The sequence below is a fragment of the Hyperolius riggenbachi genome, chromosome 5 (assembly GCF_040937935.1).
Source record: "Hyperolius riggenbachi isolate aHypRig1 chromosome 5, aHypRig1.pri, whole genome shotgun sequence".
NCBI lineage: Eukaryota > Metazoa > Chordata > Amphibia > Anura > Hyperoliidae > Hyperolius > Hyperolius riggenbachi.
In genome coordinates this window covers 5,184,907-5,202,736 of record NC_090650.1, presented here as the reverse complement: position 1 = coordinate 5,202,736, position 17,830 = coordinate 5,184,907, and the positions used below count along the sequence as shown (strand labels likewise).

Below are 17,830 nucleotides of genomic sequence, written 5' to 3'. Positions count from 1 at the left end.
CAGCTTTAAGAGATTGGTATATTTCAGCCAAAGTCTGTGATAGTTTTCATAGACAGCAATGAATTGCTTCAGGGCGAGAGAGAGAGAGAGAGAGAGAGAGAGAGAGAGAGAATATACTGGTATACTGTATGCAGAGAACAGTCTTGGACCATAAGTGGCTAACCCTATACAGCAGTTTGTCAGCTTGGTAATTTTGTTCAGCCCTCCAGGTAAACTTGGTTGTGCATTTAAATTCAGGGCTTCGTTTGTGTCCTGTCAGAGATTCTGGTTGTGGATCAGCTGCTGCAGATTGTGTTCTGACACACACACACACACACACACACACACACACACACACACACACACACACACACACACACACACACACACACACACACACACACACACACACACACACACACACACACACACACACACACACACACACACACACACACACACACACACACACACACACACACACACACACACACACACACACACACACACACACACACACACACACACTTATATAGCACTGACATCTTCAGCACATTAGAGTACATAATCCTATCCTCCTCTTCCTTCCAGATGACGCTGTGTACCTGTTTGTGGTGAATCATCCTCAGTATAAATCCACAGTGGAGATATTCAAGTTTGACGAGGAGGAAAAAGTTCTTGTGCATTTGAAGACGGTTAAACACTCATCGCTGTACAAGTAATCACACAGACAGGGGGCGCCATTGCACAAATCTTGGCCAAGCGCAATTATGATCTATAATAATAATTTCTGAGCTGTCCGTTGTATGGATGTGTCTGTCCGCCCTGGAAACACCCCTCCTGCCCCACCCCACTGTGATTGGCCTCCACGATTGGCCGCGGTGCTGATTGGTTGTCCGGAGAGATGTTGCACCTATTTAGGCCCCATGCAGCATAGTGCGCATCACCAGGTAGTCTATACTAAAGAGAACCTACAAATGTCCCCTTCACATGAGTAAAACTACACACCTCATCATTCAATCATTAGATAGAAAAGTAGAAATCAGTAGAAAAATGTGCATCTGGCGGAGACTGGAGCGGGACGCAGTTACCGCAGGATTGGGACCGTTTTATGATACGGAAATTGAACCCCTTTCCCACCGCTGCTACCTTTAAAGCTTCACTTGCGCACCAGGGGCGTAGATATGTGTAATTGTTATTTTACCCATCCGCGCGCGATCGCTAGCATACTCCCATTTGTTTCCGTCACCTTCTTGCCGGTCTGTGAATGGGAACAGCTGTTCCCAAAGCTGGCCACAGTGCCTGTAATTAATGAAAGCTGGCATCATCGAGATGCCGGTGTAATGTCTGATTGCGCTGCCCGGAAGCTCCTCCCACACTGTGTAGCACGCATGCTCAGTGTGAAGTTAATGATGCTGCTGGAGATAAAATACAAAATATCTCCGCTCCCACACCTCTTACACACCCCAAATTTTCAGGGAAGGGAGGGGACCCCCCGAACGACCTTTATGCCAAATTGCAGCCCCCGAGTCCCGCTGGTTCAGGAGATAGATTAGAGAAACCTATCTCGGGAACCAGCTGGACTCGGGGGCTGCAATTTGGCATAGAGGTCGTTCGGGGGGTCCCCTCCCTTCCCTGAAAATTTGGGGAGTGTAGGAGGTGTGGGAGCGGAGATATTTAGTATTTTACCTCCAGCAGCATGATTCTATAGGAATGTGGCCGCACAGTCTCCTCCTGCGCATGCGGGGAGCGCTAATCCACAGGCAGCGTAATCAGACACAACACCGGCATTCATTTACAAAGAGAAAGTAAAGAACACATACACAACACCTCCTGGGGATTAAGTGTGGTGACATCTTGTGACCAAAAAGTAAAAATACACCCACATACAATATTTATATATGAAAATAAATGTTTTATTCCTTTTAACTCCTTTTCACCCCTACCACATAGTTACCAAAACAAAGCACTCAAAAAACTCAGAAAAAAAATACATTAATAGGGACATTAATTTACGGACTTTTTTAATACTGTTATTTTGCAAATAAAGGCTTGTAATTATTGACATAGTATAATAAAAACACTAAATGGGGAAAAATACACATTTATTTCCAAATAAAATATCATTGCCATACATTGTACTAGGGTCATAATTCAAATGTTGTAATAATCGGGACCAATGGGCAAGTAAAATGTGTGGGTTTTATCTACAATAGCATTTTTTTTTAATACATAATGGATGAAAACTAATAAATACATTTTTTTTCTTTTAATTTTTTTTTCTTTTTATTCTTTTTAAAATGCATAAAAAATAAAATAATTCTTAGAACAAAGTACCACTCAAAAAAAAATAAAAATTATCTATATCCATCTATCTAAAATAAATAAATTCTATACATACATATGTGTGTGTACATACATCATTTTGCTGTGATAAGTAATGATAAAGTTACTTGCGAATGAATGGGAGGAGCATGATGTGAAAATTGCTCTGGCTTTTAAGGGGGAAGGGTGGAACTTGTGGTTGGGACGTTAAAATTACATTTTCCCCCAAAGTTCATTGTGCTGTTATTACCATTGTAGAGTGGACATTTCAGAATCTCTGCATATATGAAACGATCTCCCACAGTGACGTGTCTACATACACTGAATTCTTTCTTTATTCTCATGAGGTGCTAATTGTTAATGTTTACTCTCAGATACTCATTGTCTTGTTTTTTAGTGTGAACGACATTGTTGCTGTTGGTCCGGAGAGTTTTTACGCCACGAACGATCGTTATTTCTGGGATACGACCATGAGGCACGTAGAACATATCCTGGGATTGAGGTGGACTAACGTCGTGTATTACAGCCCGGAAGATGTCAGAGAAGTGGCCTCTGGATTTTATTCCGCCAACGGGATCATCATGTCACCTGACAGGAAGTATGTATGACGTGACAGGATATCCTCTTAGAGGGGCATTGTGTGAGGCGGAGTTTTATTCCACTTCTGAAATCTTCTTCATCCGTTGTGAAGGGCATATGTATAAACGAGACCAGAGGTATTTTTTACTGACTGTTTGTGAACACAGATGATCAATCAGATGCTAATTTTTGTAAGCTGATACACATTTTACTACAAAATCAGACAGAGCTGCTGCCAAGTCGGCTTCCAATTATTACTGCCGCTGTACACTGGGCGGCCTCAGACATGTCGAGCATTCTACTTTTTATATAACGGTCATTACTGTGATTTGTCCGGCACATGGGACGCCACATACAAGCCATACATTCTACACATCACATGGCGAGCAATGTTTGTGTGTGAACTGGCATCTCTGCCATCACACTGCAGGTAGATACCCCGCCACTGATAGCGGCATTATAAACAGTCAGTTAATATCCTGTCACCCTACTGCTCATATAATTATCACACCTGCCTTAGTGCCAAAGTATTGTAACCTGTATAATATTACAATCACCCTTTAGGTCACAATACAGTCAGACTCTGGCCCGAGCCATGAAATTCGGCCCGCAAGTGGTTTCCTCACTTTGCATTATGTTTGAATCACTCCAGTCCAGACCACCAGGGAAGCTATATTGGAGGTGAAACCCTTTATCAGCAGGGGATCCAGGGCGGGAGGGGTACAGCACTAGACATCACATGGACTGTTTAGGGGAGGGAGGAGGCACTAGATACCAGATAACTGTATAGGGAAGGGGGGGGGGGACTAGATACCAGGAAAATATATTGGGGAAGGAGGGGTGAAAAACAACAAAAACAAACATTTTATATCATGCTTTTTTCCTGGTGGAATCAAAGCACCACAGCTGCAGCCACTAGAGTGCGCTCTACAGGCAGGAGCAGTGTTAGGGAGTCTTGCCCAAGGTCTCTTTACTGAGTAGGCGCTGGCTTACTGAATAAAAAGAGCTGAGCTATGAAGCTGGTTCAGATGCTGAGCCCTTAACCAGTACACCAGCCACTCCTCCAAAGCACTAGACAACAGGTAACTGTTAAGGGGTGCGAGCTGAGACCACTAGACCCCAGGGAACTGTGTAGGAGTGGATGGGGGACCACTAGACACCAGGGAACTGTGTAGGAGTGGATGGGGGACCACTAGACACCAGGGAACTGTATATGGGAGGGACTTGGCCATTACACAAAAGGGAACTGTGTAGGGGAGGGATGGGTGCTCTATATACCAGGGAACTGTATGGGCGAGGGACTGGGCCATTGGACACCAGCAACTTTATAAGGGAGGGAGATGATCAATAGACATTGAGGTTGGCCCGTGACTTGGTCCCAGTGTTCAATTCTGGCCCACTTTGTATTTCAATTTGACACCCATGCACTAGAGGAAGCGGCCATTTTGCATATGAGCATTGAATTAAGCAGCAGTTTGCTGTTTCCAATCAGTGTAGCTTCCACATAGAAGTCCTGCACAGGATTTTCTTGCCGCTTCTCACACTCACGCCTGCAGAACTGGGAGAGGGTGTGGCCTGAACTGGACTCCACCCCACCCTCCCTCTTGCATAGCTCAATAGAGGAGGGGAGTGGCTCCAGGACATCAAGAGTGCCATAAAGATTGGGGGGGGGGGGGGGGGAAATTTGATTCACTTCAAAGCCCAGCCTGTAGTCACATGACCAGGAGCCGAGGGTTGTTTCACACTGCTGTCATCCATGCACACCATTTGCTGCTGGGAAGCCCCATATCCTGCACTGAGATAAATGGGAGCATGCATGCTAATTATATGTACCTCTATGCAACCTGGAATTATGTGGATTGAATCCCACCAATGTGAAATTTGATTGGTCCATTTTCAAACTGTATAAATTTACGTACAAAATTAGCATAACGGTGCATAAACTCAGAATTATCTGCATCTCACTGACCATCCCCAGTGGCTGATGGACCTGCCGGTCATTGTGTCAGCAGCCATCACTGTGGAGACCCCCTGATTGTGCAGATTCCCGTCAGGTTGACGTCACTTTGGTCACGTTTAGGGCGGGTGTGGCGCGTCTCGGCTGCCCTCTTTATTTCATACCAAACGTTTTGTGTCTCCGCAGGTTTCTGTACGTTGCCGATCCGATGGGGAAAACTATCACCGTACTGGAGAAGCGCGACGATTGGTCTCTCTCTCCGGTGAAGGTAATTTGTGTCTGTGAGAAGAAACCGGCGACATGAAATCCTCATACTCCAAACAGTCAGACTCCAGGTCACAAGTAGAGATCAGAGTAATGACGTAATTACGATTTCGTGAAATTTTGCGTAATTAGTGTTATTACGATTATGGCCGTAAGTACATAATCGTAATGAAGAAGGATTTCGCGAAATTTCGCGTAAGCTTAATTTTCGCGTAATTTTCGCATTACAATGGGTATTTGTTCATGCCGTAATTTCGCTTTAAACGCTACCGTAATTTCGCGTTAAACCGTAATAATATAAAAAAGCCGCCGACTTTAAGGGTTAATAGCAAAGCCCCCTTAAATGCTAAGAGCCTCAAATTTGGAGAATATATTAAGGAGATCAGGAGGAATAAGAGGAAAATTTTTTTTTTCAAAAAGACCTTATAGTTTTTGAGAAAATCAATGTTAAAGTTTCAAAGTAAAAATGTATACATTTAAAAACCCACCGACTTTAACGGTTAATAGCAAAGCCTGCTTAAAGTTTAGGAACACCAAATTCCCAGGGTATATTAAGGGGATCAGTGGGAATAAGAGGAAATTTTTTTTTTTCAAAAAGACCTTATAGTTTTTGAGAAAATCGATTTTTAAGTTTCAAGGGCAAAAATGTCTTTTAAATGCGGAAAATGTCAGGTTTTTTTTTGCACAGGTAACAATAGTGTATTATTTTCATAGATTCCCCCAAGTGGGAAGAGTTTTACTTACTTCGTTCTGAGTGTGGGAAATATAAAAAAAAAAAAGACGTGGGGTCCCCCCTCCCAGACCTCTTTAACCCCTTGTCCCCCATGCACGCTGGGATAGCCAGAATGCGGAGCACCGGCCGCGTGGGGCTCCGCACCCTGACTATACCAGCCCGCATGGTCCATGGATTGGGGGGTCTCGGAAGGGGAGGGGCAGCCAAGCTTTCCCCTCCCCCTCCGAGCCCTTGTCCAATCCAAGGACAAGGGGCTCTTCTCCACCTCCGATGGGCGGTGGAGGTGGAGGCCGCGATTTCCTGGGGGGGGGGGTTCATGGTGGAATCTGGGAGTCCCCTTTAAAAAGGTGTCCCCCAGATGCCCACCCCCCCTCCCAGGAGAAATGAGTATAGTGGTACTTGTACCCCTTACCCATTTCCTTTAAGAGTTAAAAGTAAATAAACACACAAACACTTAGAAAAAGTATTTTAATTGAACAAAAAACATAACCACGAAAAAAGTCCTTTAATATTCTTAATTAACCATTAATACTTACCTGTCCCTTTAAATAAATGATCCCTCGAAATAGCCTCGGAAATGTTCTATCAGTTACAATGTAACAAAGTTATTACAATGTAACAACTTTGTTACATTGTAACTACGCCGCACCCGACGTCACTCGCCGCTCAGCCGCCGCATACGCGTCTGCGCTGCACAGACCCGACAGAGCTCTGAGCTATATAGCTCAGAGCTCTCTAAGCATCTTTGTATTTGGGCTCCAAGGAGCCCCATTGGTCCTTAGCAGACCAATGGGGTTCCTTCAAATCAGAAGGAACCCCATTGGTCTGCTAAGGACCAATGGGGCTCCTTGGAGCCCAAATACAAAGATGCTTTAGAGAGCTCTGAGCTATATAGCTCAGAGCTCTGTCGGGTCTGTGCAGCGCAGACGCGGTGGCGGCGGTGGCGGCGAGTGACGTCGGGTGCGGCGTAGTTACAATGTAACAAAGTTGTTACATTCTAATAACTTTGTTACATTGTAACTGATAGAACATTTCCGAGGCTATTTCGAGGGATCATTTATTTAAAGGGACAGGTAAGTATTAATGGTTAATTAAGAATATTAAAGGACTTTTTTCGTGGTTATGTTTTTTGTTCAATTAAAATAATTTTTCTAAGTGTTTGTGTGTTTATTTACTTTTAACTCTTAAAGGAAATGGGTAAGGGGTACAAGTACCCCTATACTCATTTCTCCTGGGAGGGGGGTGGGCATCTGGGGGACCCCTTTTTAAAGGGGACTCCCAGATTCCACCATGAAACCCCCCCCCCCCCCAGGAAATCGCGGCCTCCACCTCCACCGCCCATCGGAGGTGGAGAAGAGCCCCTTGTCCTTGGATTGGACAAGGGCTCGGAGGAGGAGGGGAAAGCTTGGCTGCCCCTCCCCTTCCGAGACCCCCCAATCCATGGACCATGCGGGCTGGTATAGTCAGGGTGCGGAGCCCCACGCGGCCGGTGCTCCGCATTCTGGCTATCCCAGCGTGCATGGGGGACAAGGGGTTAAAGAGGTCTGGGAGGGGGGACCCCAAGTCGTTTTTTTTTTATATTTCCCACACTCAGAACGAAGTAAGTAAAACTCTTCCCACTTGGGGGAATCTATGAAAATAAAACACTATTGTTACCTGTGCAAAAAAAACCTGACATTTTCCGCATTTAAAAGACATTTTTGCCCTTGAAACTTAAAAATCGATTTTCTCAAAAACTATAAGGTCTTTTTGAAAAAAAAAATTTCCTCTTATTCCCACTGATCCCCTTAATATACCCTAGGAATTTGGTGTTCCTAAACTTTAAGCAGGCTTTGCTATTAACCGTTAAAGTCGGCGGGTTTTTAAATGTATACATTTTTACTTTGAAACTTTAACATCGATTTTCTCAAAAACTATAAGGTCTTTTTGAAAAAAAAATTTTTCCTCTTATTCCTCCTGATCTCCTTAATATATTCTCCAAATTTGAGGCTCTTGGCATTTAAGGGGGCTTTGCTATTAACCCTTAAAGTCGGCGGCTTTTTTACATTATACGGAGCGTTACGGTTTAATGCGAAATTACGGCATGAACGAAACGCGAAATTACGCGTTGAAAATTACGCTTACAGTATTTTCAATTACGATTTTAATGGCAACCGTACTTTTGCATCGTAATCGCAAATTTCGCATTATAGTAATGCGAAATTACGAAAATTTCGGCTCAACTCTAGTCACAAGGGACACTTTAAAGGTTTCATCTACTGATTTTGCGTCCTGATTGACTGTCCAATTTATCGAATTAGACGAAAATCTGTGCCACCAGGCAGGTGTTGGAAGCGGCGTCAGTGCTAGGCAATTTCAAAATAGATTCAAAATACAGACTCAGTACGGACCAAATCAAAACTATTATTCATTGTTGTGCTGTTCAAACAACATTTTTGTTAGAGGGACTGTAAGGGCCCGTTTCCACTATCGCGAATCTGCACGCGTTTCCTGCATGCAGATTCGCACAGCCAATACAAGCGGATGGGCCTGTTTCCACTTGTCAGTTTGAGCGTTTTTCTGTGCAGGATTTTTCTGCACGGCAGAGCCCTCAAAATTCGCCTGCGTGTGGAATACGTGCGAATCGCCGCTAATGTATTTGAGTAGGGAAATCGTCTGCGGCTTTGGGATGCGAATTTTCATGCGAATTCGCACGAAAATTCGCATACAACCGCATGCGAAATTTGCATCTGCATGCAAATTTTTACCGCGGCGATTCGCACCGCACAAGTGGAAACGGGCCCTAACCAAGAATTGATCTTCATCCCAATCAGTAGCTGATACCCCCTTTCCCATGAGAAATCTTTTCCTTTTCACAAACGGACCATCAGGTGGCTCTGTATGGCTGATATTGTGGTGAAACCCCTCCCACAGTGTGATGTCAGGACCATGGTGCTGACATCACACTGTGGGAGCTTTGTTGCATTGTGGGAAATAACAGCTGTTTCCAACTGCCAAAAAAAGCAAGCAGCATCTCCATCCAGTGGCATCACCTGCCAGCAGTAAAAATGTCACCATGTGATAAATGTCAGAATGTAAATCAGGGAGAGGAAAGATGGGCTAACACTGACTAAATCATTTATACATAAATTATTGTAAAAATTAAGCACTTTTTATCACGTTAAATTCACTTCTGTTCCTCTTTAAGTTAATGCCGTTAAGCATTGTGCATCAGAATTCCATAAAGCAGTTTGCTAAGTTTCCTTGCCCCCTCAAACAGATGTCCCCCTAGACACCTGCCTGGTTTGTCTATGCCTAATAACTGCCCTGATAGCTGGGACAGTTGGGTGACTTGTGATGTAGTAATTGGTGCCCCTCCTGTCTGATCTCCCACCAGGTGCTCCAGTTAGAGACCATCGTGGATAATGTGTCTGTGGATCCGGTGACTGGTGATGTCTGGGCAGGAGCCCATCCAAACGGACTGAAACTGCTCAACTACAACCCGGAGGACCCTCCTGGGTCAGAGGTCAGTCACATGACTCCTGTTACCATAACGCTATATGTCACAATGCAACAGTAATGCTACTGCAATAGTAAATGTAATGTCCGCAGAGAGCGGGGACACTTGCCTCCTCTCTTGTGTTCCACTGCTCGCCGCTAGATTTCCTGCAATGCCGCCCTCTATACTTCGGAGGGCGGCATTGCAGGAAGTGAGTAAGAAGAGACGGTCCCCGCTCGCTGCACACATTACATTTACAACTTTTGCACAGATAGCTGGAGGGTGTAGCGGGGGACCAAGGTGAGGGAGGGGGGGGGGAGAATGTCCCCCTCCCCACTGACCGCTGCCACCCCCGTCCTGCCTGCTATACCCAGGGCCGGCCCTAGACTTTTTGCCGCCTGAGGCAAATTTTTTAAAAATTGCCACCGCAGCCGCCCCCCCCCCCCCCCCCGCCGCCGAGCTGGAGGGGTAGCTGGCAGGACGGGGGTATTGGGCCAGCGGCGGGGAGGGGGGTCGGACCCCCCCTCCCTCACCTGGGTCCCCCGTCCTCCGCTCCCCTCCAGCCTAAATAGAAGCAGCCGTATGTGTAAGAGGCACGGGCGGGGAGACACTCACCTCCTCCTCGCTCCAGCGTGCGCTCCACTGACGTCACTTCCTGCAGGAAGTGACGTCAGTGGAGCGCACGCTGGGAAGAGGTGAGTGTCCTCCCCGCCCGTGCCTCTTACACATACGGCTGCTTCTATTTAAGGCTGGAGGGGAGCGGAGGACGGGGGACCCAGGCGAGGGAGGGGGGGGTCCGACCCCCCTCCCCGCCGCTGGCCCAATACCCCCTTCCTGCCCGCTATCCCCTCCAGCTCGGCGGGCCGGCTCCCCGCACCCACGGACGGGCGGGTGCCGCCCCTGGAAATTTGCCGCCTGAGGCAAAAGTTTCACCCCGCCTCATGAGCGGGCCGGCCCTGGCTATACTCCTCCAGCATGGCGGCTGCGTCTCCCCCCATGGGCTAGGACACAGAGAACAGATCCATTTCTGTGTCCAAGGATGCCTGTGTAGAGGGGAATCCATTTTTTTACTATTGATTTTCACTACCCCTCTGTGTATTCGGGGTCTGTGCAAATCCTGCAAATCCGGACCATCCGTTCAGGTTATCAGCACGGATCCCCCGGAACGCAGATGGATTTGTTTTGAAACAGAGTGAAGAGGGCTGCTATTTTTAACATTGGTATCTGTGGCTCCATTTTTGATCTGGGCCAAAAAACTGAGCCACGGATACGTTTTTTTTAAAGCAAGTGTGAACCTAGTCTAATACAGCTGTGGACTGTTCCCTGGCTAACCCATTCCATATTAATAGGCTGAAACAGAATTGTGTGTAGGCATATTTACATACAATCAGTAGAGATAAGGCACCTGGCCCAGGTCCATCCACGGGTATTAAGGGAATTGAGTTTAGTAAGGGTCTATTTCCCTAACATATTGTATTTTGCAGACATTTTTCTGTAGGTGAAATAAATATAAATATCTTAGCGAGCTCCACCCCTATTTCGCCCTCCTCCCAAAAGTGGGTATGCTGCAAATTCAAATGTCACACCAACATGTAAATTATAAAAAACAGGGAATTTGCGCTGCCTCACAGTCCACTAAATAGTACAGGATCAACCCAGAAAGCAGTTCTTGGCCTTGTAGCCACCTCCGGCGTAGTTGCTCGTTCTCAGTCAACCTCAGACAGAAGAAAAAACAAGAAGAAAATTCATCGCATAGCCTGTCAATAGAAGACTTGATCCTCCACCAGCTAAGGCCCGTGTGGTATTTTAGGGGGTAACACCTTCTTCCTGTGCTCCACCACCCGCAGGGATTACCCTCACCTTTAGCTGTAGCTGCCCAGACCTCACAGACAGCAATCAGCGCACAAAGGTAACCACCCAGTCCTGGCTTCTCCTTGCTTCAGACCAGTAGGATTACTCTCAATTCCAGTTGTATATAAAGAGAATTAGAGATCCATCATTGCGTAGGCTGTTAATGTAATTAATCCGATGGGACCAAACCACTAGTCACTATATCACCGTGCCTATGGATCTATATGGGCCACCTCCAGGACACACACGTGTGCTACCACCTAACAGGACCGTGCTCACCTGTAACAAATGCTGCCCCAGTCATAGACAGCCACACAGCACTTTATGGTGAGCGGTCCTCCTTGATTTGCGGATATGCTCCTTTCACTCATACAGCTCACTGCAACTAACAAGCTTGATATGGTGTAAAACCGTTTAATAAGAACAGTATAAAAAGAGTACTACTCACAAGCATAAAAGGATTCAAGCATATAATAAAAAAGAGAGATCATGAGGACGTCTCCTCCATGCACTGCGACCTCCTGTCCATTTAGCCACGCCCAACGCGTTTCGTCTAACGACTCATCAGGGGCTCATAGGGCAGGACTGGTCAGCAGTGCTTAAATACCCTTCCCCTACATAATCGTACACCTATCATATCGCTTACCCGATTGGTATTTGAGTTCTGCACGCCCATACACAACAGCGTCCAACTACCCAGCGCACGACTGTGCCCTCACTGCGCATGCGCTGATCAGAGCCCGCGAGATTCTGGACAGAGCTCTTGGAGCGCAAACAGAGTAGTTCCGCGTTCCAACGCGGGACTCCGTGCGCATCCCACACCTTCCTCCTGATATAAATCTCTCCGTATCTCGCGTGAACACGGAGGGGGAGCCAAACAACCCCACCCCTCCGTGTCATAATGGCCATCATTCAGCGCTGATTATACGGAAATTATCCTGCGTTCCACAGAGGGAACCAGATCGTAAGACCTTACTGCAGCCAAACGATTTTTACCCCAAAAGCAAAAACATTTTCTCTATATCCCCCTACAGTCTGTGTGGGTACGTGCACCTACTCATATACCATTACATACAAACAACCAATAACATCACCCCCAGTCATTGTGTGATACTAAATATATACAATTCGACACTATAACAAGTGCCAACCTTATGTGTCTGCATATTAGTCTATTCTAGTGCTACATACCAATATTAGACTATTAATATCCCTCACCTGATGAACAGAAAAAATAACATCCTTTAACCAAAATATTATGTGTAGCAGCAGTGCCATAATGACACTCCACCACAATATGATATATCACCTCTATCACCCCCCCCCCCCCCCCAAAAAAAAATAATCTGTATATTAGACAAAAAAACCCCAACTCTCCCTATCCATCATTAGTGATCTCATTACCACCAATAAATTTTCCTTATCCAACATTAATTATTAACACTCACCCTTATCCTTAAGCCCCCTAACTCTAAGGGGGTAACCCTCACCTCCAAAATACAATATAGTGCTCATAACCACAAAGTAATTCTATATAAACCTCCTATCCACACAACATATTATTATCTAACAACTTAACTACTAACTGTATATCAACAAGTGTACCCACCATAACATTACCCCTTAGTCATCAGAAATGAAACAATTATATCCACCTCAATATTCAATCCCTTAGGGTGCAGTGATTTCATTTTATAGATCCATTCCGTTTCTAATTTAGAAACTTCCCTAGTCTTGTGGCATCCTCGCCACCTCATAGATAATTTCTGTAGCGCCGTAAATTGTAACAAAGCAGGGTCACGGTTATGTTTCAAGCTAAAATGTTTTGACAGACTATGTCCCTCTACCCCTTTTTCTATATTCCTGACATGTTCAGACATTCTTTCCCTCAGCTTCCTAGTTGTCCGTCCTATGTACTGCATCCCGCATGGACACCATGCCAGATACACCACATGTCTAGAATTACAGGTTATACATTCCCTAATCTTAAAATTTTCCCCTGTTGTGAAGGATGTTACCATATTCCTTCTCCTAGACCTCGTCTTACAGCATGCAGTGCAATTCCCACATGGAAAAAAACCCACCTGTCCCAATAGGTCCACTGTATTACTGCTTCTGGGCCCATCCACAAAAGTGGGCACCACCAAGCTTTGTAGATTCTTTGCCTTCCTATATATAAAAGTCGGCCGGGGGGGCAAATGTTGCGATAATATGTGGTCTCCCAAGAGTACATTCCAGTGCCGTTTGATACTTCTTTCCACCTGTTTGTATTGGGAATTGTAGTCCAAGACAATCGAAAACCCATAATCCTTCTCTCCCACTTCACCTCCATTTTTATCTGCAAGAGTAACTGTCCTATCCATATGCCTAATTTTTCTGTAGGTGGATTGAAACATTTTAACACCACTTTCCGTACGCCACTATCGATCATTACATGGGAAGCAGAAGCATGGTGCAGAAATCTGCAGCATGTAATCCACATTATGTCTGCATTACACAGCATTGGTAATTTCACATTCAATGGAAATGTCTCCATTTATGTCATGCCGCATTGGTTTCCGTTTCAATGCAAAATCGCATTGCAATTTTGCACTTCTTGGACCTGCGCCCTAAATGTTAGACCTGACTGTATGCTATTTTCTGAAGCTTTCTTTCTGGCATGTTTTCAGACTATTCAAGAAAGGAACAAAATCAGAACCTTTAGGCTGCTTTCACAGTGAGACGTTACAGGCGCACGTTAGAGCAGCCAGTAACGCAGCCCTACGCACAGCAATGAAAAATCAAAGGGCTGTTCACAGTGCCCATGTTGCGTTACATTGTAACACAGCACGTCCAGATAACGTACTGCATGCAGTACTTTACACGCGGCTAAGCCGTGTTAGACTGTTTGCACATGCTCAGTAGGTTTTTTTTTTTCATTTTATGGGTGGAGAGGAGGCGGGGAGAGGCCGCTACGTAGCCAGGCACATGGCTGCTTATTATTCACTGCACTTGCAGTGTTTACTTCCAGCAGCGGCCGCTGATTGGCTGGCGGGACCACGTGATGCGGAGAGCTCCGCTCACGTGGTCTCCGCAGTGCCTCCGACAGAGCAGGCGCACCAAGAGCTGCTTGTAACGCGGCTCTTGGTAGCGTCCTGCTCCAACACCACTAGGCATTGTATTAGGGGCACGTTATGTGACCATAATGCCCCCTAAACGCAACGTCCTGGTGGGTAAGTAGCCTCAAACTCTAAACCTGTAACGTTCACCTCCGTTTTCTGTAAACTTCTTGACGGTATTCTATGTAATGCTGTAAAAATATGACTATAAAAAAATGTATATAGCACAAAATAACTTAATTTTAGTCCATCCACATGGGTTTATTACCTATTGCTGGTTTTAGTACTGTGTATGTATGTATCCATACATCCATACATACATATCCACAGTAGCATTCATTATTTTAAAACTATATAATGGCTGAAACTGAAAAATTATACTTCTTCTTTTTTTTTTTTTTATTATTATTCCCACAAAATTCTTATCAAAAAGTACCACCCAAAGAAAGCCTAATTGGTGGTGAAAAAAAAACAAGATCTAGATCATTTTGGTGTGATAAATAGTGATAAAGTTATTGGCGAATGAATGGGAGGAGTGCTGAAAGGTGAAAATTGCTCTGGTCCATAACGGGAACTCAACCTGCAGTGGTCCAGCGGTGAGAGACAGGTCTTCTCTCAGCAACTTGCTCAGCTTTTATGAAGTGGTCCTTAGATCTTAGATCTTGGGAAATCTATAGGTGTATAATACTTATTATTTGCGAAGGATTTTGACACCATTCAATGTAATTCCTAACAAGTCTGCTTCTGTCTCACAGGTTCTCCGTATTCAGAACATCCACTCTGATAACCCGGTGGTGACCACAGTGTACGCCAATAACGGCTCCGTCCTGCAGGGGTCCACTGTCGCTGTCTTGTGGGAGAACAAGCTGCTGGTGGGGACAGTCTTCCACAAAGCCCTCTACTGCCACCTGGAGTAATAGAGAACTAACTCCACCCAGCCAGATCACATCGGGGGACACTATTCTGAGGACACTTCCTGCTGGCATGTCAGGCACAGTTTTGAGATGCATTTAATAGGACATTATTTTAGATTAAATGTGCAGAAAACATTTAGTAAAACCAAGCCCCATAGCATTTTAAAAGCTAAAATAGAAAGTTTCTGCTCCAACCATGAAGAGATCCTGAGCGACTGCTAGCTGCCTGCCTACATCCAGTCAGATGTCAGTCACATGGGCATGTAGGAAGGGTATGATTGCTCTGTCAGCTGAAGCCACACCTCCCTGATGAGTGATAGCCTATCATGGCTGAGGGGAGGGAGTGAGCAGGAGATTATGAAGATCAGGATCTGTGAACTGGTGGAACAGCTATTCTCGTTTGTTTATAATTCCTATAACCCAATCTTCCAATAAATGCCATATCTGTGCCTGAAACGGACATTAGATGGGCAGAGATCTCTCAAGAACACGAGCTATCCGCAGTCCTGGCCTGGCGTCGCTGAAAACGCTGACATGAGAGCTTCGTTCTTTATCTGAAATCTCTGAGAAATCAGCTGAGACGCTGCAACCGCCATCGTGAACCACCGAAATCATTCTGGGAAGAGTCGCCTTGAATATATTGAGTAAATAACATCATACCGCATAATACAGCATCTGCTCCCGGAGTCTCCCGCCAAAATTCTGGATACCAGAAGCGCAACTTAACAAGAATCCTGAAAAAGTGTTGCACTCCTACCAAATATGATCTATAAACAGCTGAACTTTACTAACATCTAAAATGGATAACATTGAAAGACAGCGGTGAATGAGCAGTGCAAACGCCCCTCCCGGCAGAGAGCCACCCCGGGGCCCCTCCCGGCAGAGAGCCACCCCGGGGCCCCTCCCGGCAGGGAGCCAACTTCGGGGCCCCTCCCGGCAGGGAGCCAACCTCGGGGGCCCCTCCCGGCAGAGAGCCAACCTCGGGGCCCCTCCCGGCAGAGAGCCATCCCCGGGGCCCCTCCCGACAGAGAGCCAACCCCGGGGCCCCTCCCTGCAGACAGCCAAGCGGGGCCACTCCCTGCTGTGAGTCACCCTGTTCAGTCGCTGAAAGATTGACTGCCAGATGGTCCTGGCTGAATGCCTTGTCCTCCTCTTAACCCCCGCTATGTCCTATACTGTTTCCATAGCAACAGAATGCATTGCAGGGCTATAACCTGGGGACGGTATGTACCTCTCTCAGCCACAAACGGTTACCGGCGGGATCCATGTGCTTTGCTGGAACCCCAGCAGAATTGATGGAAGAAACTTACCTGGGACAAATAATGGAAATAACAGACTCTGCACAGTCTATTCTTTTTCTTTTTCTACTATCAGTCGGGGTCAGTTTCCTCAGTATGGATTGAACAGCCCGAGGTTCAGAGTTGTACCAGCAGCAGTTGTAACTTAGTTCTGTGTACACAAACTTGATTGTTTTTCTTTTTTTTCGGGGGGTGGGTGGGGGGGGGGGGGGGGTTGCTGCACAATGCATTTTCTTTGTTTGGATTACAGTGTTGTCTATTTGATACTGAATAAAATTGATTATATTTTGGTGATGCATTTTGATTTGATCAGCTGTAAATATATTTGTCAGGAATCCTTATGCAGAAACAGACACAGAACAATTATATTGTGCTTCTCTCCTGGTGGAGTCAAAGCACCAGAGCTGCAGCCACTAGGGGGCGCTCTATAGGCAGTAGTAGTGTTAGGCCAGAGCTGCAGCCACTAGGGGGCGCTCTATAGACAGTAGCAGTGTTAGGCCAGAGCTGCAGCCACTAGGGGGCGCTCTATAGGCAGTAGTAGTGTTAGGCCAGAGCTGCAGCCACTAGGGGGCGCTCTATAGGCAGTAGTAGTGTTAGGCCAGAGCTGCAGCCACCAGGGGGCGCTCTATAGGCAGGAGCAGTGTTAGGCCAGAGCTGCAGCCACCAGGGGGCACTCTATAGGCAGTAGCAGTGTTAGGCCAGAGCTGCAGCCACTAGGGGGTGCTCTATAGGCAGTAGCAGTGTTAGGCCAGAGCTGCAGCCACTAGGGGGTGCTCTATAGGCAGTAGCAGTGTTAGGCCAGAGCTGCAGCCACTAGGGGGCGCTCTATAGGCAGTAGCAGTGTTAGCCCAGAGCTGCAGCCACTAGGGGGCGCTCTATAGGCAGTAGCAGTGTTAGCCCAGAGCTGCAGCCACCAGGGGGCACTCTATAGGCAGTAGCAGTGTTAGGCCAGAGCTGCAGCCACTAGGGGGTGCTCTATAGGCAGTAGCAGTGTTAGGCCAGAGCTGCAGCCACTAGGGGGAGCTCTATAGGCAGTAGCAGTGTTAGGCCACAGCTGCAGCCACTAGGGGGCGCTCTGTAGGCAGTAGCAGTGTTAGGCCAGAGCTGCAGCCACTAGGGGGAGCTCTATAGGCAGTAGCAGTGTTAGGCCAGAGCTGCAGCCACTAGGGGGCGCTCTATAGGCAGTAGTAGTGTTAGGCCAGATCTGCAGCCACTAGGGGGTGCTCTATAGGCAGTAGCAGTGTTAGGTCAGAGCTGCAGCCACTAGGGGGCGCTCTATAGGCAGTAGTAGTGTTAGGCCAGAGCTGCAGCCACTAAGGGCGCTCTATAGGCAGTAGCAGTGTTAGGCCAGAGC

At 46.4% G+C, this 17,830-nt stretch overlaps 1 protein-coding gene across 1 annotated transcript in view; it reads left to right on the top strand.

Moving 5' to 3' along the window:
• The window catches only part of LOC137517957 (serum paraoxonase/arylesterase 2-like), a 35,976-nt gene extending 19,309 nt beyond the window's left edge, over window positions 1–16,667 (top strand). The window contains exons 5-9 of the mRNA XM_068235044.1: window positions 571–697; window positions 2,702–2,902; window positions 5,027–5,108; window positions 9,214–9,342; window positions 15,020–16,667. Of these exons, the coding sequence (XP_068091145.1) occupies window positions 571–697; window positions 2,702–2,902; window positions 5,027–5,108; window positions 9,214–9,342; window positions 15,020–15,181 (701 nt within the window). The 3' untranslated portion in view covers window positions 15,182–16,667. The remainder of the gene's footprint in view (window positions 1–570; window positions 698–2,701; window positions 2,903–5,026; window positions 5,109–9,213; window positions 9,343–15,019) is intronic.
• The last annotated feature ends 1,163 nt before the right edge of the window (window positions 16,668–17,830 follow it).